At 35.6% G+C, this 21,589-nt stretch overlaps 1 protein-coding gene and 1 non-coding gene across 2 annotated transcripts; one reads left to right on the top strand and one right to left on the bottom strand.

Annotated features, from left to right (window-relative positions):
* Window positions 1-773: 773 nt before the first annotated feature.
* On the top strand, window positions 774-4,493 carry LOC107644265 (uncharacterized). The gene is made up of 6 exons (XM_016348085.3): window positions 774-1,711; window positions 2,009-2,223; window positions 2,724-3,006; window positions 3,096-3,181; window positions 3,258-3,349; window positions 3,674-4,493. Exons 1-6 carry the CDS (start codon window positions 1,382-1,384, stop codon window positions 3,922-3,924), a joined length of 1,257 nt encoding a protein of 418 aa, XP_016203571.1. The 5' UTR covers window positions 774-1,381; the 3' UTR covers window positions 3,925-4,493.
* A 10,707-nt stretch (window positions 4,494-15,200) lies between these two features.
* Window positions 15,201-15,308, bottom strand: LOC148566075 (small nucleolar RNA R71). The gene has a single exon (XR_015884962.1). It is a non-coding gene; the product is annotated as a small nucleolar RNA R71 (small nucleolar RNA).
* Between the last annotated feature and the right edge of the window lie 6,281 nt (window positions 15,309-21,589).

The following is a 21,589-nucleotide window of genomic DNA, read 5'->3' as shown; positions in this document are numbered from 1 at the left end:
ATATTTTTATTTGCTTGTATTAAAATTTATTCTTGTAAAATTATTATCGAATTGATCATAAATTGTTTAAAAAATTAGTAGTCAATAATATATTTGATACAAATTAAAAATTTTTAGAACAAAATTAAAACAAAGTAAAACTTAGAGATATTTTTTAAAATGAATAAAATATATTTTTTATCCCTTAAATTTGTCAAAAGTTTTAAAAATATCCATAAATTTTATTTTATTTTAATTTTGTCCTAAAATTTTTTTATTTACATCAAATATACCTCCAATAGCTAAATATTTAAAAAAATTAAAATCAATATAATGATAATGCATGAAAAATATATTTAATTTGCTTGTGTTGAGGGTTGTTCTCATGAAATTGTTATTGAATTAGTCTTAAATTTTTTGAAAAATTAGCTGCCAGAAATATATTTAATGCAAATAAAAAGTTTTTGGGACAAAATTAAAACAAAATAAACTTTAAGAATATTTTTAAAATTTTTGTCAAACTTTAAAGACAAAAAATATATTTTAACTTTTTAAAATTTTTAATAAACTTTAAAAATAAAAAATATACTTTACTTTGATTTATAAATACATGTTATTCAATTTATTTTAAAATGTATATTTTAATATATTTTTATATTAATAACTAATTTAATGATATTTTTTTTGTATATTTAGCATAATTATTAGCAAAATAAAAATAAAATAAAAAAACAAATGCTAGTTCCCCAAAGGTGGCACCAAATTTCTATGCCCTCATTTGAGTCATTTCATTCATTCCTCTTTTGTTATGTGTAGCAATTGACAAACACAACACACACTGCTTGAAAATAAAAATTGAAGTTTTCTGACTTTCTCTTTCATTTCCCCCTTCTCTCTCTCTGTTCTATCCTTCACGCATATATTCCTTCAAATTCGTTTGCTTTCTTTCTTTTTCTCTCACTCAATCATCAACAACGCACACACACTCTGTTCTTCTTATCTTTGCTTTCACACATTCTCTGTACCACACTCTGTTTCTTTGATCTCTCTTTCATCTTCACCTTTAAACTCTTCCAAGTTTCCTGGGTCTCTTTTTTCTTTTCATCTCATCATCAGTCTTACGCACTGTGATTGTATTCTTATGTTGAATTAGTATTTGGTTGCTGAGACAAAAAAATAAAAAAATAAAAAAAAATTAAAATCAGAGTGGTCCAGTGCATCGCTTTCTGATCCTCTGTTTTCCGAGAACATTTCTTCTGAGTTTTGAGTCTTACACAAGTCGACCCAGTTCTGAATTTTTCAGTTCTTAGAACTAAAAACTTGAAAAGATAATATTTTTGAATTTGGGTGCTTCTTGCTGCTGCTTTTTTTTTTCTCCTGTGAGCAAACGGGGTTTGAGAACATGCTTGGAACTGCGCTTCAGTTTGGGGGTGTTGGTGGCGATGATCGGTTTTACATTCCAGTGAAGGCAAGGAAGAACCTGAATCATTGGAAACAAGCTCAGAGAACCAAAGGTGGTGATGGTGGTGAAGTTGAGAGTGGAGATTCAGCTTCAAAAACCAAACTTGTTGCTTTTGAGAATAGCAAATTCAGTGAAGAATCTTTATACCCTTTGAACATGCCACCACCTTCTTCCTCTTCTTCCTCTTCTTCTTCTGTTGATCATGGTAGTAATATTGATAGGTTTATTGAGTCAACAACACCTTTAGTACCAGCTCAGTATTTCTCTAAGGTTTGATCTCGCCCTTTTCTTTATGCAATTATGCAGATTTTTAATTCAATTATCCTTATAGTGTTGTTTTTTTCGCCATTAATTAATCAATTAATTATGGTTTACTTTATTGGACTTGGAAGGTACAACAACCTCAATTTACTATGTTTGATCTTGTTTTCAATATCTAACTATTGGTGTGTGGAATATGAACTCTCACAGAAACAGATACTAGCTTCAGAATCCACTCATGTTTAGAAATTAGAATTCTGAAAGACTTTGTGATTTTGACTTGTTTCTTGGTGTTTTGAGGTGCAGACAACAATGAGAGGTTGGAAGACTTGTGATGTTGAGTATCAATCATACTTCGCCTTGAACGATCTCTGGGAATCGTTTAAGGAGTGGAGCGCATATGGTGCAGGAGTACCCTTGGTGCTTGATCAAAGAGATTCTGTTATACAATATTATGTTCCTTATTTGTCAGCTATTCAGCTGTATGGTCAATCAGCTAAGAAATCAAGTCCCAAGTCAAGGTACTGGAAAAAATTTCATGTTTAGATAGATGCCTAGCTTTCTCTGTCTATATCTGTTATTTATGTGTTTTGTAATGTGATTGTATTGATTTTATGAGATATTGTCTATAAATTATAAAGTAATGCTTTTGTAGCTCTAGTTTTCACAAAAATATGCTCAACATATATAAAGTAAAAGAGATGAACATTTATGTTTGAAATTCGGTAATGGTTGATATTGTAAGAGATACCGGAAATGTAATTGTACTGTTTCATGGCTACTGCTATTTGTTTTTTCAACATGCAGTTCCTTAGATTCGGTTTCATTGATTTGCAATTCTCTTTTCATCCTTTGGATAAAGGATTTCTATCTGCTTAATATCTAAGTTTCTTAATTGTAGTAGGCTTTGTGGATATAAGTCAAACCAGAAGTTCAATGAAATGAATTTTATCTCTGAAGAATGTGCTGCCATGCTTCAGTTTGTAACCAGTTCTAGTTTTCTTTATGTCATTATGTACAGTGGTGAAGATAGTGATGGTGATTACTACAAAGATTCAAGTAGCGATGGAAGCAGTGATTCTGATTTCGGAAAAAGGACCGAACCTTTTCCGGCACAAAGAAGTAATCAATATAGGGGAGGCAATGTTTCTATTCAAATGAGTGGCTTATCTGTCAATGATAAACTCAATGCAATGCAAGAGGGATTTTCGAGTGATGACAGCGAAGGTGGAAACACTCAGGACCTCCTCTTCGAGTATTTCGATCAAGATCCACCATATAGTCGCGAACCGTTGGCTGACAAGGTTGTTACCAATCTTAATTTAACTAATCTGTCTCTTATTTTGCAGCTGATTTTAACAATCCATCTTACATTTATATAACATTTCGACAGATACTAGATCTTGCACACCACTATCCTAGCCTAAAGTCAATGAGAAGTTGTGATATATTGCCAGCAAGTTGGATGGCTGTGGCATGGTGAGAGAAAATTGATCTATGGCTTTAGCAATGAATCATTATGGCAATTAACATTTTGTTTAACTGCATCTTCTAGGTATCCAATATATCGGATACCAACAGGACCGACATTGAAAGATTTAGACGCCTGCTTTCTTACATACCATTCACTCCATACTCCCTTGACAGGTAATCATGGAACTTTAAGCCTAGTTTTGACTTGGTGGCGTCGACAGCATAGTTCTTGCTAGTTAATATTCAACATTCATTTTGAATCATATTTTTAGTTGTTGGCTTTGGCTATTCTCTTTATTTGATGCCATCTGATCATATTTTCAAGTATGAAACAAAAACAAGCTGACTCTCTCTATAGATTACTTCCTGTTGATGTAATATCGGATTTCATGTAGTAATCCTTTCTTGCAAAAAAAAAAAAATGAAAGCTAGTATAAATTTGCATACAATGTAAAGAATTTTTCTTTCCCTGAAGTTTCTTTTTGATGCAATTTTCAGGAAACGGAGGTACTCAAGCTCCAATATTGGTTTACCCCAATGAGATGGAGGATGGTGTACCGAAGATTTCTTTACCGACATTTGCGATGGCATCCTATAAGCTAAAGGGATCCATTTGGATGCAGAATAGGGATAGCGAGAGTCAAATAGCAAATTCTCTCTTGCAGGCTGCAGATAATTGGCTAAGGCTGCTTCAGGTGAATCACCCTGATTATCAGTTCTTTGTATCGCATGGTACATACCGCAGGTGAACCGAGCAAGACGACATGTTCATTCTGTTCTCATGAGCTGATGGCTAAGGCTTAAAAGTTGCACAAAATTTTCTGTTCATTGCTTGGTGCAAATCTGGTATAGTCCATGCATCTATATTGTGGATTCTTGTTTGTCACATGCATAAAGCAGCACAAAAGATGAGATAATCTCCCAGAAAGAATGAAGTAGAGATTTCTAGAGTGAAAGCATAAAAGGACAGAAGAAAAAAGGGTTCATTTTGTTTTGGGAAGAAAACAGCAAAAGAAATTGTCACATAACTGGAAGGCCCTAATGGAAAAGGAGATAATGTTATAATATACTGCAAGCCTTTTTGGGTTCAATAATGGCTGAATTTCTAAACTTAATTATGCACTTATAGCTGTAAATTTGAAGAGAATGGGTAAAACATGTAGCTTTGTATGTATATTGAGCTAAGGTTTTGCCTCTACGATAATGAACATCTTGTTACTATGATGAGGCAAAATAGAAAATTAGTTGGTATTGTTACATAATTTTACTATGTCAACATTGATGTTATATGGTTCATCTAAATGCACCTTGCAAATCAGAGAGTAAAGTGCAATGTTGAATATTTTTATTTATTTTTTAAGCCGTTGATGGAAACCTATTAATCTATTGCTAATTATAGAATTTGAAACTAGTGATTTTTTCTACAATGATTCAGATACAAAAGTTTAATCATTAGAGTGAATCAAATTCTTTAACCTGAAGAAAGGGATGTATTCCTTGAAACCCAACGTTTCCTTCCTTTTCATAGAAATCAAATTGTTGTAGCGGTTGAGTTTTCATGTTGATGAATAGAGATATGTGCTTAGAAATTAGTATGCAACTTAATGCAAATGCATGTTCTTTTTGTAGCGGTTGGTATATTATTATTATATGAGGAATGTCACCTGTATGCACTCAAAAGGTCATTGGAAAAGTAGTTAATAAGAAAAGTATGTTCTGATAATTTTTCTATATTATTATTATTAATCTTTTGATGAATAAGCAGAGTTATATCTTTTTATAGTTAAATTCTATACTACCCTTTCTATAATAACATATAAATTACCCTATATGATATGTCATTCTTTAATTGGTTGTTATGATAACTATAGTTAAATTATTTTAAAATTAAATTATATCCAAAAATGAATAATTGTATAATTTATTAAAATACTAAAAACTGAATCTTTTCTTCTTCTCCCAAATCATGCTTTCGGTGGCTTTTCTCTTTTTTTTTTTTTTTTCTTGGACCCTTTATTAGAATGCTTGTTGGCTCCAGCATTACTTGCCATTTCATTGGACTCATTCAACCTTCTTAAATCATACCCTTTTGCTTCATTGGTTACTTGTAGATCATTAGACATCTTAGAGCCAAAAGATCCTGGAACACCTAATGTCTCCAACTCTTTCACCACGCGATCACATATGTCTTATAGAAAGGAAAATTTACACCAGAAAACCAATGAGAAAAATAGCAGTAGATAGTGATCTTTTATTCAACAGTAACCTTTTATTACTTATATCAAACACCATACCTTCATAAAGCTGCTGCGGTGCTGCGGGATTGAGGTGGCAGCAGTGGTTGGCGTGGCTGCGGGGATGCGGAGGCTGCGGGCGGTGGGACTGGGTCAATGGGTGGGTAGGGCTTGAGTTGATTTTTTCTTTCAATTTCAGAGAGGAATGGGGCTGCGGTGCATTGAGTTTTAGAACAATGGTAAAAAATATAAATTTATTTTTTAATATTTACAGAAATTATATAATCATCCATCTTATAAAACTATTTAATTACAAAATGGTCCTACTTTAGTTAAGATATTAATTTTTAGTGGATTAAATTAACTCAAACTAAAACTAAACATCCAATTAAAATGTGTCATGTCATAGATGGTAATTTACATATTGTTTTAGAAGAAGTTGGGTACAACTCACCCTTTTTATACGATTAAACAAAAAAAAAGTTGATTATCTCAAATCTAAATCTTTTAGAAATGATCAAATTAAATCTGTTTATATATAAAAAAATTAAATATCTCCTTAATTATTACCTTTTTTTTCACTCTTGTTTTATTTTATATTTTTATTCACTGTAAATAAATTTTCAGTAAAAGTAGAAACAAATTGTTAGAAAAATATATTTGATAGAGTTTAAGATAATCACTGAAAGTTAATAATTCAAATTTACAAAGATGCATTTGATATTATCTGACGAAATAATATTATATAATTAGTAAATATTATTATTTTTTATTAGTATTTGGTCAACAATAATTAATACTCATATTTATAGAAATTTTATACACAAATAATATATAATTTATATTTATATTTATTAAAATTTATATACATAAATCAATACAGTTTCTATTCATATTTTTTAAAACTTACTCAAATAAATTAATAAAATTTATTTATTAAAAATACTTTAATATTTATACTAGTTAAATGATAACTAAAAATATTAAAAATTGCTGATTTTTAAGAGTTTCTTTTATCCGACATCATATTATAGTTTAAAAAATGTAATATCATAGACAAGTTTCATCTAATACATGGAAGGTTTGGGTGGCCTAAGTTTACTAACGAATTGCCTTATTGCCAGAAGATTTTGTGGAACTGCTTAAATCAATTGAACTCGTGATTGTTTTATTGCGAAGAGTATGTTAATAGTAAACTACTATTTTTATCCATAAAAGTTGAAAACGTTGATATATTTATTTATAAAAGATAAAAATTATCATTTGTATCCATAAAAAATTGATTTCGCAAGCAAAATTATCTAAATCCTAAATAATTACATAAAATCTCCAAACTATCCTTGGTGAGTCTCATCCTCTTTATGTTCATCTAAACCGTGAACCCCATTGCTGCAACACCCTCCCCTTTTCGCACTCTCTCTCTCTCTTCCTTCTACTCTATCGTCTTTAATCGTCCCTTTCTCTTTCTCTCCTCCCTCTTCGCACTTTTCTCCTTCCTCTTCTTTTCCTATTGATGTCTCTCTCATCTCTGTCGTTCTTCTCTCTCTTTTGTGTATTAATGGTGGTTCCTCCTTTTGCTGTCGCGAGCTCCATCTTCTCCTTCCCTTCTCTTTTTCTTCTTCTTCGGGAGGTTTTTTGCTTCAGGAAGTAGTAATTTTGAGTCCTCTATTTTCTGCAACCACAACTTCTTCAACGTTGAGTTCCTTCCTTTTTCAAATGTCATATCTTCGTCTTCTTCTCTCGACGTCGCTGCTCTCTTCTCCTCCTAGCGATGCGTTTTCGTCATCTCCTCCCAGTGTCACCAAAATCGAATTAATGTTCTGTTTTATTTGCAACGAAAATAGTGATCTTGAATTTGAGAAATTGACAATTTTTTGTGAAGGTTCTAAAAAATTAGGGTTTTATTTTAAATCTATGCATGTTCTATTCTTCAATTTGATTTGAGTTTGTTCTTTTTTGTGATTTTGAAGAGGATAGTGGCTGGGCTATGTTGATGTTCAAGAGGTGAGAGAGGAAAAGTGAGTGAGTGAGAGAGAGAGATAGAGAGAAAGAGAGAGTAAGAAGGGAGATGATGCTACGGCAGTGGTGGTTTAGGTGCTGCAGATAGAGAGTGAGGGTGGGTGCGTGCGTGAGAGAAGAGAATGGAGTAATTTGGAGATTTTATATAATTGTTTAGAGTTTGGGTAATTTTGCTTGCGAAATTAGTTTTTTATAGGTACAAATAGTAATTTTTATCTTCTATGGATAGATATGTCAACATTTTCAACTTTTATGGGCAGAAATAATAGTTTATTCAGTATGTTAATATGTAATTATGGATTGTCATTTGGTTTTTCAATGATATCTCTAATAATTTTTTACCACTATAGTAAGTATATATTAAAAATCAATTACTAAATTAGATATTATTTTATTAGTATATATATTAAAATATAAAATACACATTAAAAATAAATTAAACAATATATATTTATAAATAAATATGTAATCACAAAAACATATATAAATATATAATAATTAATTTCACGATTAATTTTTAACTTGCACGTAACATTTTTTATATATTTTGGTTACAGAATGATATTAAAGAGAGTCAACATATTCTTTCCTTAGTGACTTCTACTTTTCATTATTGCTTTTAGATATGAGACAGTAGAAAGTAAAAACAGAACAATTTTTCATAATACACTTATGGATGCCAATGTTTTGTTCCGCCAAATTGTAACCTTAGCCAAAGACTATGACCAACAGAGCAAAAATAGTTGAGGTTGATTTGTCTATTCTCTTGGCATCTTAGAATCAATTACCGTCACTAATACTAATGAATTACACATCTAACTTATCAAATATTCTAAAATTTGCATGCACCAAACTCAAAATTATTAAACTTCTATTAAGTTAATCAATTTCTAAATGCTAATCTAATTTAAAAAATAAAAAATTAATACTTAATTCATGCTGCAAAAACATCATTATAATGAAATTGAAATGGTAGTTTTTTAATTATTTCTCGAGTCTTTTTTCTCTTAACTCTTTTTATTATTTTTTGCATAATTAAAATCAGCCTTTTGCTTTTAGATTAAAAAAAATAATAAAAGGTATAAGAGGATAGTTAAAAACTAAAACTAGTAAAAGAAGTTGAGAAAGAGAGAGTTGCAAAAAAAAATAATAGAGCTAGAGTTAGCATTTGCATCTGAATTTTTTAACATTCATTACAAGCTGAATGATAGAGACAGAGAGTATAGAAACTATATATACACAGTTGCAAGTGTAACAGAATTGATATAACTCAGCATTTTAAATGTGAAAGGTTGTTAGGCAGTATAACTAATATAACTAAATAATTAACTAACAGATTAGAGTAACTTCTACATACTTCCTTCATGACCCCATTACTTTTATTTTCTACTTTTAAAACTCTCCTCTGCTTCAGATGATGATGACAAATTACTGGAACACTGCACCATAAGCTTGTCTCTGAGATTGAGAAAAGAAGTCAAAGGAAGAGCCTTGGTAAAGGTATCTACAATTTGGACAAAACTAAGAACATGCATTACTTGAACCATTTTGCTTGTAACATAGTCTCTCACAAAGTGGAGATCAATTTCAAAGTGTTTAGTTTTAGAGTGTAGGATAGGATTTGCTGCTAGTAACACAACACTTTGATTATCAAAGTAGGCAATAGTGAAACAATTATAAGAAATTGCAGCTCACTAAGCAACCCTTTGATCCAAATCAACTCTATAATTAAGTCAGTCAAGGCTCTATACTCAGCCTCTATATTTGAACGCTACTGCACCTTGCGTTTTAGAATACTAGGATACTAAGTTCTTGCCAAGAAAAACATAATATCCTCCAACTGATTTCCTATCATCAGGATCTCCAGCCCAGTCTGAGTCACAATATGCTATTATTGTCATGGAAGAGTTTTTGCTCAGCTTCAAGCCATGAGAAGCAGTACCACTTGCATACCGTAAGATTTTTTTTACTAACTTCCAATGCGTGCCTCCAGTGGTGCTTGCATAAACTACGCTACTCTATGTATACTATACGACAGTTCTAGCCTTGTTACTGTCAAGTATTGCAAACTTTCCACAACTGACCTGTATATATGAGGATTATCAAAGACAGCCCCACCTGTAGCTTGCAATTTCACAATGGAGGGTAAGGGCATATGGCAGGGCTTACTGTAACATCCTACCACACAGAACTTTACACCTAGGTTGTAAACCAAAGGTGGTGAGATACTACAACCTCTAAAAATACAAACACACACACACACACACACACACACACAAACACACACACACAAAGCAAAGATAGTATATCTAGGAGCCTTGAAAGAAAAAGATGAACAAAACAAGACCAAAAATGCATCACACTCGAAAGGCATTAAGATAGAAGGCTTACACAGAAAATCGAAGAGACATATGTATATATATATATATATATATAGAGAATTCCAATACAGAGATACATAATCAATCTCTAAACTCAACCTACGAAGCAAAGGCCGGCTAGAAAAAAATATACATACAACCCAAAAATAAACCAAAGGATAAAATACCAATTCTGAATCTCTAAATCGACCTCTAGGAGGACAATACAAGTTTTAATGCAACAGTGGAGAATATATACATATATATATAAGCTAAGTACATAAAATAAAAGCTCCAAAAGTATATCTTCATTTCTGAAGGAGTCTCCAGCACGCTTAGTGAGGTGCCTCACGTCCTGCATCTGAAAAACAACAAATACATATGAAATGAGAATTAGGGGTTCTCAATATGGTAACAATGCCCAATATATAAAATAAGACTCCGGAAAGCCAAAGACAATCCTAAACTTCTACAACCCAGATCAAAGCCTAGAGTTCTCACAAACCATAAATATGATAATTCTACCTACGGATTCTAATCTGTCTCTTCAATTCTAGTTCTCTGCAAACCTTCTAATCGCCAATTTGGAATAACTCTCAGCGTCACCTCCACCAGAATGAGAGATCTCTCAAAGCAAACACATACAAGGCATACAAATAATACACAGTTAAAAAAGCAGATACAACATTTAAGTCACGTAGCATATAAATATAGATAAACAATTAGGCAAACCCAAACACAATGTGCATACTCAACCAAATCATACAATGCACATGATGCATGTTTGCCCTATGGCCGATAAGGCTCATATGTCGGTTATACAGCCAAACCCGACATGTCCGGTAACGAACCTGGAAAGTCCCTACGTGTGCGCATTCCCAAGAGTCTATGCATATATATAATCATTCATTTATTATTTTATTGGGGGATTCATTTGTAAAGGTATAAGTGTCCGGCCACATCTTGCAATGGAGAGTCAACAGAATCTCAAATCTCAACTTGGAGCAAGTGAGAGCGAGCCACTGCATTTACCCAGGGAGATTCATGACTCAGATAAATATCAATTATCAACCTAGAGCAAGTGAGATAAAATCACAACTATTGCGCCTACCCAGAAAGCTCAAATCATCTTAACCCGGAGCAAGTGGGGTGAGCCACACTCTTGCATCTACCCGGGGAGTCTCAACAACCAACTCGGAGCAAGTGGGACGAACTACATCCTTGCTCTACCCAAGAGGTACGTTCTCATATATCCAGGAGAAACAAAGGAGGGGATCCTAATCTCCCACCATCTCGCTGGAGGCAATTTTACAATACTAGGAGGAACAAAGAAGGGGATCCTCACCTTCCACTATCTCACTGGGGTCGGACTTTCGAGAAAGAGTGTTCAAGATAAAACAATTATGCTCCGATATGTCTTCTTTAATCCACTTAGTACACTCCACAAAATATTCTAGCAAATCCGCCTACAATATTCTATAATCCTAAGTCACCGGCTCTAAATTCATAGACAAAAGAACCCCTTTTTATCTCATCCAATACTCTCTCGCTCGTCCCAAAGCCTAAGAACTAGCTCGGGAATCTTAAACAATATTTACGAATATTTAGAAAGCTAGAGGAAAGGTTGAAAGCTTAAAATTGCAATTTCAGTAAAACAGGAATCATGTGTACGCGAGCCACTTGCCGCATACGCAAGATTTAAAAAAAAAAACAGTGTTGCATACGTGAGACTCTGTCCGCATACACGAGATTTTGAAAAAGGCAGTGCCGCGTATGCGAGACTCTGTCTGCGTAGGTGAGATTTCTGGGCAGAACCCAATAGTTGCGTCGCGTGACATATTCGCGTACGCAACTGATGAGCGGCTAATTTATATGCTTTTTGGCATTATTTTCAGTATATTTTTAGTATATTTTAATTAGTTTTTATTATATTTTTATTAGTTTTTAAATAAAAATCACATTTCTGGACTTTACTATGAGTTTGTGTATTTTTCTGTAATTTCAGGTATTTTCTGGCTGAAATTGAGGGACCTGAGCAAAAATCTGATTCAGAGGCTGAAAAAGGACTGCAGATGCTGTTGGATTCTGACCTCCCTGCACTCAAAGTGGATTTTCTAGAGCTACAGAAACCCAATTGGTGCGCTCTCAATTGTGTTGGAAAGTAGACATCCTAGGCTTTCCAGAAATATATAATAGTCCATACTTTGCCCAAGATTTGATGGCCCAAATAGGCGTTCCAAGTCATCTCAAGAATTCTGGCGTTTAACGCTAGAATTGGCACAAAAGCTGGAGTTAAACGCCCAAACTGGCACAAAAGTTGGCGTTTAACTCCAAGAAAAGTTTCTACATGTGAAAGCTTCAATTCTCAGCCCAAGCACACACCAAGTGGGCCCAGAAGAATATTTCTGCATTAATTACCTATTTCTGTAACCCTAGGCTACTAGTTTTCTATAAATAGGACCTTTTGCTATTGTATTTTCAGTCTTTTGATCATCTTGGAATCATGTTTTGATGATTGAACCCTCTTTAGGAGGCTGGCCATTCGGCCATGCCTAGACCTTTTGTTCTTATGTATTTTCAACGGTGGAGTTTCTACACACCATAGATTAAGGTGTGAAGCTCTGCTGTTCTTCATGAATTAATACAAGTACTATTGTTTTTCTATTCAACTCAAGTCTATTTCTTCTCCAAGATATTCATTCGCACCCAAGAACATGATGAATGTGATGATTATGTGACACTTATCACCATTCTCACCTATGAACGCGTGCCTGACAACCACTCCCGTTCTACATGCAAACAAGCTTGAATGTGTATCTCTTGGGTTTCTAATCTAAGATTGGAACCTTCGTGGTATAGGCTAGAATTATTGGCGGCCACTCCTGAGATCCGAAACGTCTAAACCTTGTCTGTGGTATTCTGAGTAGGATCTGGGAAGGGATGACTGTGACGAGCTTCAAACTCGCGATTGTTGGGCGTGTGACAGACGCAAAAGGATCAATGGATCCTATTCCAACATGATCGAGAACCGACAGATGATTAGCCGTGCGGTGACAGCGTGCGTAGAACATTTTCACTGAGAGAACGGGAAGTAGCCATTGACAACGGTGATGCCCAACATAAAGCTTGCCATGGAAAGGAGTATGAATGATTGGAAGAAGGCAATAGGAAAGCAGAGGTTCAGGAGGAACAAAGCATCTTCATACGCTTATCTGAAATTCCTACCAATGAATTACATATGTATCTCTATCTCTATCTTTATTTTATGTTTTATTTATCTTTAATTATCAATCCTCCATAACTATTTGAATATGCCTGACTGAGATTTTCAAGATGACCATAGCTTGCTTCAAGCCGACAGTCTCCGTGGGATCGATCCTTACTCACATAAGGTATTACTTGGACGACCCAGTGCACTTGCTGGTTAGTTGTGCGGAATTGTGACAAAGTGTGATTCACATTTGAGAGCTCCAAGTCCTTTGGCGCCATTGTTGATGATCACAATTTCGTGCACCAAGTTTTGGCGCCGTTGCCGGGGATTGTTCGAGTTTGGACAACTGACGGTTCATCTTGTTGCTTAGATTAGGTACTTTTCTTTTTATTTTTCAGAATTTTTAAGAATAAATTCTAGAGTTTCAAGGTAATGTTCTTATCATCACAAAAGCTGATTGATTCTCATCAATTTAGCTGCTGAATGTAATGTCCTACTGAAGCTTGGCCAACCATGTCTAATCTTTTTAGACTAAAGCTTTAGACTAACATTGCATGATTCTTGGAATTCTTATTAAAAGTTTTGAATCTCTTTATTCTCTTTTCCCTATGATTTTCGAAAAATCACAAAAAAATTTATAAAACCATAAAAATAAAAAATATTTTATATTTCTTGTTTGAGTCTAGTATCAATTTTTAAGTTTGGTGTCAATTGCATGTCTTTATTCTTCTTGAATATATGCATTATGTTCTTCATTGATCTTCAAGTTGTTCTTGATGATTTCAGTGCTCTGATCTTTAATTTCTCTTATTTTGTGTCTTTTGTTGCTTCTTATATGCATTTTCAAATTGTTATAGTCCTTAGTATACAAACTTCTAAGTTTGGTGTCTTGCATGCATTGCTTATTTGATCTTAGTTGCATTTTTTATTGTTTCTCATCATTAAAAAATTCAAAAAAATTTTTAAATTGTGTCTTTTCAAGTCAATAACACAGAGAATTGAAGATTCAGAATATTCAGCAGAGGAATTACACAGAAAAAGCTGGGCGTTCAAAACGCCTAGTGAAAAAGGAAAACTGGTGTTTAAACGCCAGCCAGGGTACCTGGCTGGGCGTTAAACGCCCAAAAAGGTAGGATTTTGGGTGTTAAACGCCAGAATGGATCCCATTCTGGGCGTTTAACGCCAGGATGACACTAGAGGGAAGATTTTATTTTAAATTCAAATCTTTTTCAAATTTTCATAATTTTTCAAAATCAAATCTTTTTCAAATCATATCTTCTCAATCATATCTTTTCAATCACATCTTTTTCAAAATTAATTTTCAATCATATCTTTTTAATTTCTAATTTCAAAATCTTTTCAAAAATCACTTAATTTCTTTCCCAATTTTAATTTTCGAAAATCATCAATAAAATTTTCAAAATTTCTTTTAATTATTTCAAAATCTTTTACTTTAATTTCGAAAATTCTTCCCCTCTTCCCACATCCTTCTATTTAAGGACTAACACTCCTCCACTATCAACAATTCGAACTCTATCCCTCTTGATAAGTTTGAATTCTTTTCTTTCTACCTTCTCCTTCTATTCTTCTTTTCCTTTGACACTTCAAAGAATCTCTATACTGTAACACAGAGGATTCCATACTTTCTTCTTCTCTTTCATATGAGCAGGAGTAAGGACAAAGGCATTCTTGTTGAAGCTGATCCTGAACCCGAAAGGACCTTGAAGAGAAAGCTAAGAGAAGCTAAAGTACAAATCTCTGTAGAGGGCCTAACAGAGCTTTTCAAAAAAGAAGAAGCAATGGCAACCGAAAACAACAATGCCAACAATGCAAGGAAGGTGCTTGGTGACTTTACTGCACCTACTCCCGACTTCTATGGGAGAAGCATCTCAATCCCTGCCATTGGAGCAAACAACTTTGAGCTTAAGCCTCAATTAGTTTCTCTAATGCAACAGAATTGCAAGTTTTATGAACTTCCATTGGAAGATCCTCATCAGTTCTTAGCTGAATTCTTGCAAATTTGTGACACTGTCAAGACCAATGGGGTTGATCCTGAGGTCTACAGACTTATGCTTTTTCCTTTTGTTGTAAGAGACGGAGCTAGAACATGGTTGGATTCACAACCTAAGGAAAGCCTGAACTCTTGGGAAAAGCTAGTTAATGCCTTCTTGGCAAAGTTCTTTCCACCTCAAAAATTGAGCAAGCTTAGAGTGGAAGTCCAAATCTTCAGACAGAAGGAAGGTGAATCCCTCTATGAAGTATGAGAAAGATACAAGCAATTGATCAGAAGGTGTCCTTCTGACATGCTTTCAGAATGGAGCATCATAGGTATCTTCTATGATGGTCTATCTGAAATGTCCAAAATGTCATTGGATAGCTCTGCTGGAGGATCTCTTCATCTAAAGAAGACGCCTGCAGAAGCTCAGAAACTCATTGAAATAGTTGCAAATAACCAATTCATGTACACTTCTGAAAGGAATCTTGTGAATAATGGGACAAATCAGAAGAAATGAGTTCTTGAGATTGATACTCTGAATGCCATATTGGCTCAGAACAAGATATTAACTCAACAAGTTAATATGATCTCTCAGAGTCTGTCTGGAATACAAGCAGCAACAGGCAGTACTAAAGAAGCTTCCGCTGAAGAAGAAGCTTATGACCCTGAGAACCCTGCAATGGAAGAGGTGAATTACATGGGAGAATCCTATGGAAACACCTATAATCCTTCATGGAGAAATTATCCAAATCTCTCATGGAAGGATCAACAGAGGCCTCAACAAGGCTTCAACAACAATAATGGTGGAAGAAATAGGTTTAGCAATGACAAACATTTTCCATCATCTTCTCAGCAACAGACAGAGAATTCTAAGCAAAGTCATTCTGAATTAGCAACTGTAGTCTCTGATCTAATTAAAACCACTCGAAGTTTCATGACTGAAACAAGGTCCTCCATTAGAAATTTGGAGGCACAAGTGGGTCAGCTGAGTAAGAAAGTTACTGAACTCCCTCCTAGTACTCTCCCAAGCAATACAGAAGAGAATCCAAAGAGAGAGTGCAAGGCCATAAACACGTCTCACATGGCCGAACCTGGGGAGGAGGATGAGGCAGTGATCTCCACTAAGGAAAACCTCAATGGACATCCACTGGCCTCCATGAAGTTCCCTAATGAGGAACCAAGGGAATCTGAGGCTCACACTGAGACTATAGAGATTCCATTGAATTTACTTTTGCCATTCATGAGCTCTGATGAGTATTCTTCCTCTGAAGAGGATGAAGATGTTACTGAAGAGCAAGTTGCTAAGTATCTTGGAGCAATCATGAAGCTAAATGCCAAGTTATTTGGTAATGAGACTTGGGAGGATGGACCCCCCTTGCTCATCAAAGAACTGGATGACTTGACGAGGCAGAGATTACCTTTGAAGAGACAAGATCCTGGAAAGTTCTCAATACCTTGTGCCATAGGCACCATGACCTTTGAGAAGGCTCTGTGTGACCTAGGGTCAAGCATAAACCTCATGCTCTCTCTGTAATGGAGAAGCTATGGATCATTGAGGTACAAGCTGCAAGAATCTCACTGGAGATGGCAGACAATTCAAAGAAACAAGCTTATGGACTTGTAGAAGATGTCTTGGTAAAGGTTGAAGACCACTACATCTCTGCTAATTTCATAATCCTAGAGACTGGAAAGTGTGTGGATGAATCCATCATCCTTGGCAGACCCTTCCTAGCCACAGCAAAAGTTGTGATTGATGTTGACAGAGGAGAATTGATCATTCAAGTGAATGAAGACTCCCTTGTGTTTAAAGCTCAAGGATATCCCTCTATAACCATGGAGAGGAAGCATGAAGAGCTTCTCTCAACACAGAGTCAGACAGAGCCCCCACAGTCAAACTCTAAGTTTGGTGTTGGGAGGCCACAACTAAACTTTAAGTTTGGTGTTGAACCCCCACATTCAAACTCTAAGTTTGGTGTTGGGAGGTTCCAACATTACTCTGAACATCTGTGAGGCTCCATGAGAGCCCACTGTCAAGCTATTGACATTAAAGAAGCGCTTGTTAGGAGGCAACCCAATTTTTACTTATCTATATTAAATTTCTATTTTCTTTTGTTATTTTATGTTTTCTGTAGGTTGATGATCATGTGAAGTCACAAAAACAATTGAAAAAGCAAAAACAGACTGAAAAATAGAGTTAAAAATAGAACACCCTGGAAGAGAAACTTACTGGCGTTTAAACGCCAGAAATGGGCACCAGACTGGCATTTAACGCCATAAATGGGCAAGAAGCTGGCGTTAAACGCCAGAAATGGGCAGCAGCCTGGCGTTTAACGCCAGGATTGGCAGAAAGGGGCATTTTTGCACGCCACTTGGTGCAGGGATGAGATATCCTTGACACCTCAGGATCTGTGGACCCCACAAGATCCCCACCCACCCCACCTCTCTCTCTCTTCTTCACCCATTCACCAATCACCTCAATACCTCTTCCCAAAAAATCCCTCACCTATCAAATCCCACCATTCTCTTCACCACTCACATCCATCCTTCATAAACCCTACCTACCTCACCACTCAAATTCAAACCACTTTCCCTCCCAAACATACCCATAATGGCAGAACCATACCCCCTCTCCACTCCTATATAAGCCCATCTTCACTCCTTCATTTTCCCACAACATACACACTACTTCTCCCCCTTGGCCGAAACACTAAGCCCCCTCCATCTCCTCTATTTCTTCTTCTTCTACTCTCTTCTTTCTTCTTTTGCTCGAAGACGAGCAACCTTCTAAGTTTGGTGTGGTAAAAGCTAAAGCTTTTTTGTTTTTCCATAACCATTAAATGGCACCAAAGGCTGGAGAAACCTCTAGAAAGAGAAAAGGGAAGGCAAAAGCTTCTACCTCCGAGTCATGGGAGATGGAGAGATTCCTCTCAAGGGTGCATCAAGACCACTTCTATGAAGTTGTGGCCAAGAAGAAAGTGATCCCCGAGGTCCCTTTCAAGCTCAAAAAGGGTGAATATCCGGAGATCTGACATGAGATTCGAAGAAGAGGTTGGGAAGTTCTCACCAACCCCATTCAACAAGTCGGAATCTTAATGGTTCAAGAGTTCTATGCCAATACATGGATCACCAAGAACCATGATCAAAGTGTGAACCCGGACCCTAAGAATTGGCTTACAATGGTCCGAGGAAAATACTTAGACTTTAGTCCGAAAAATGTAAAGTTGGCATTCAATTTGCCTATGATGCAAGAAAATGCACACCCATACACTAGAAGGGTCAACTTTGATCAAAGGTTGGACCAAGTCCTCATGGACATCTGTGAAGAGGGCGCCCAATGGAAAAGAGATGCAAGAGGGAAGCCGGTTCAACTAAGAAGGCATGACCTCAAGCCCGTGGCTAGGGGATGGTTGGAGTTCATCCAACGCTCAATCATTCCCACTAGCTACCGGTCTGAAGTTACTATAGACCGAGTCATCATGATCCATAGCATCATGATTGGAGAGGAAGTAGAAGTTCATGAGGTTATATCCTAAGAACTCTACAAGGTGGCGGATAAGTCTTCTACTTTGGCAAGGTTAGCCTTCCCTCACCTCATTTGTCACCTGTGTAATTCGGTTGGAATTGACATAGAGGGAGACATTCTCATTGATGAGGACAAGCTCATCACTAAGAAAAGGATGGAGCAAACAAGAAATCCCACTCATGGACAAGAGCATGAGGAAACTCCTCATCATGAAATCCCTGAGATGCCTCAAGGGATGCATTTTCCTCCACAAAACTATTGGGAGCAAATCAACACCTCCCTAGGAGAATTAAGTTCCAACATGGGACAACTAAGGGTGGAGCACCAAGAACATTCTATCCTCCTTCATGAAATTAGAGAAGACCAAAGAACCATAAGAGAGGAGCAACAAAGGCAAGGAAGAGACATTGAGGAGCTCAAGCACTCCATAAGATCTTCAAAAGGAAGAACAAGCTGCCATCACTAAGGTGGACTCGTTCTTTAATTTCCTTGTTCTTTATTTCTCTGTTTTTTTTTTCTCGAAAATTATGCCTTATGTCTATTTATGTTTGTGTCTTTATTACATGATCATTAGTGTCTAAGTGTCTATGCCTTAAAGCTATGAAAATGAATCCATCACCTTTCTTAAATAAAGAATGTTCTTAATTGAAAAAGAAAAAGAAGTACTTGAATTTCGAATTTTAAAACAGTTTAATTATTTTGATGTGGTGGCAATATTTTTGTCTTCTGAATGAATGCTTGAATAGTGCATATTTTTGAATTTGATTGTTTATGAATGTTAAAATTGTTGGCTCTTGAAAGAATGATGGGACAAGGAGAAATGTTATCTGATGATCTGAAAAATCATAAAATTGATTCTTGAAGCAAGAAAAAGCAGTGAAAAGCTTGCAGAAAAAAAAGAGGCAAAAAAAAAAAGAGAAAAGAAAAAAAAGAAAAAGAAAAGCAAGCAGAAAAAGCCAATACCCCTTTAAACCAAAAGGCAAGGGTGATAAAAAGGATCCAAGGCTTTGAGCATCAGTGGATAGGAGGGCCCACAGGAATAAAATCCTGGCCTAAGCGGCTAAACCAAACTGTCCCTAACCATGTGCTTGTGGCGTGAAGGTGTCAAGTAAAAACTTTAGACTGAGCGGTTAAAGTCGTGGTCCAAAAGCAAAAAGAATGTGCTTAAGAGCTCTAGACACCTCTAATTGGGGACTCTAGCAAAGCTGAGTCACAATCTGAAAAGGTTCACCCAGTTATGTGTCTGTGGCATTTATGTATCCGGTGGTAATACTGGAAAACAAAATGCTTTGGGTCACGGCCAAGACTCATAAAGTAGCTGTGTTCAAGAATCAACATACTTAACTAGGAGAATCAATAACACTATCTAGATTCTGAGTTCCTATAGAAGCCAATCATTCTGAACTTCAAAGGATAAAGTGAGATGCCAAAACTGTTCAGAAGCAAAAAGCTAAAAGCCCCGCTCATCTAATTAATACTGATCTTCATAGATGTTTTTGGAATTCATTGTATATTCTCTTCTTTTTATCCTATTTGATTTTCAGTTACTTGGGGACAAGCAACAATTTAAGTTTGGTGTTGTGATGAGCGGATAATTTATACGCTTTTTGGCATTGTTTTTAGTATGTTTTTAGTATATTTTAATTAGTTTTTATTATATTTTTATTAGTTTTTAAATAAAAATCACATTTCTGGAATTTACTATGAGTTTGTGTATTTTTCTGTGATTTCAGGTATTTTCTGGCTGAAATTGAGGGACCTGAGCAAAAATCTGATTCAGAGGCTGAAAAAGGACTGCAGATGCTGTTGGATTCTGACCTCCCTGTACTCGAAGTGGATTTTCTGGAGCTACAGACCTTCAATTGGCGCGCTCTCAATTGCGTTGAAAAGTAGACATCCTGGGCTTTCCAGAAATATATAATAATCCATACTTTGTCCAAGATTTGATGGCCCAAATAGGCGTTCTAATTCGACTCAAGAATTCTGGCGTTTAACGCCAGAACTGGTACAAAAGCTGGAGTTAAACGCCCAAACTGGCACAAAAGCTGGCGTTTAACTCCAAGAAAAGTCTCTACATGTGAAAGCGTCAATGCTCAGCTCAAGCACACACCAAGTGGGTCTGGAAGAAGATTTCTGCATTAATTACCTATTTCTGTAACCCTAGGCTACTAGTTTTCTATAAATAGGACCTTTTGCTATTGTATTTTCAATCTTTTGATCATCTTGGAATCATGTTTTGATGATTGAACCCTCTTTGGGAGGCTCGCCATTTGGCCATGCCTAGACCTTTTGTTCTTATGTATTTTTAACGGTGGAGTTTCTACACACCATAGATTAAGGTGTGAAGCTCTGCTGTTCTTCATGAATTAATACAAGTACTATTGTTTTTCTATTCAACTCAAATCTATTTCTTCTCCAAGATATTCATTTGCACCCAAGAACATGATGAATGTGATGATTATGTGACACTCATCACCATTCTCACCTATGAACGCGTGCCTGACAACCACTTCCGTTCTACATGCAAACAAGCTTGTATATGTATCTCTTGGGTTTCTAATCTAAGATTGGAACCTTCGTGATATAGGCTAGAATTATTGGCGGCCATTTCTGAGATTCAGAACGTCTAAACCTTGTCTGTGGTATTCTGAGTAGGATCTGGGAAGGGATGACTGTGACGAGCTTCAAACTCGCGATTGTTGGGCGTGTGACAGACGCAAAAGGATCAATGGATCCTATTCCAACATGATCGAGAACCGACAGATGATTAGCCGTGCGGTCACAGCGTGCGTAGAACATTTTCACTGAGAGGACGAGAAATAGCCATTGACAATGGTGATGCCCAACATAAAGCTTGTCATGGAAAGGAGTATGAATGATTGGAAGAAGGCAATAGGAAAGCAGAGGTTCAGGAGGAACAAAACATCTTCATACACTTATCTGAAATTCCTACCAATGAATTACATAAGTATCTCTATCTCTATCTTTATTTTATGTTTTATTTATCTTTAATTATCAATCCTCCATAACCATTTGAATCTGCCTGACTGAGATTTACAAGATGACCATAG

Source organism: Arachis ipaensis, chromosome B5 (genome assembly GCF_059453495.1).
Source record: "Arachis ipaensis isolate K30076 ecotype BB chromosome B5, ASM5945349v1, whole genome shotgun sequence".
Classification (NCBI taxonomy): domain Eukaryota; kingdom Viridiplantae; phylum Streptophyta; class Magnoliopsida; order Fabales; family Fabaceae; genus Arachis; species Arachis ipaensis.
Note: the sequence above shows the minus strand (reverse complement) of the source record. Positions and strands in the feature narration are given on the sequence as shown.

Excerpts from the sequence above, each read along its gene's own strand:
- LOC107644265 (XM_016348085.3), top strand. The coding sequence starts at position 1,382 with ATGCTTGGAACTGCGCTTCAGTTTGGGGGTGTTGGTGGCGATGATCGG. Across the intron at positions 2,224-2,723 it reads AAATCAAGTCCCAAGTCAAG|TGGTGAAGATAGTGATGGTG; the intron begins GTACTGGAAAAA and ends CATTATGTACAG. Across the intron at positions 3,007-3,095 it reads GCGAACCGTTGGCTGACAAG|ATACTAGATCTTGCACACCA; the intron begins GTTGTTACCAAT and ends ACATTTCGACAG.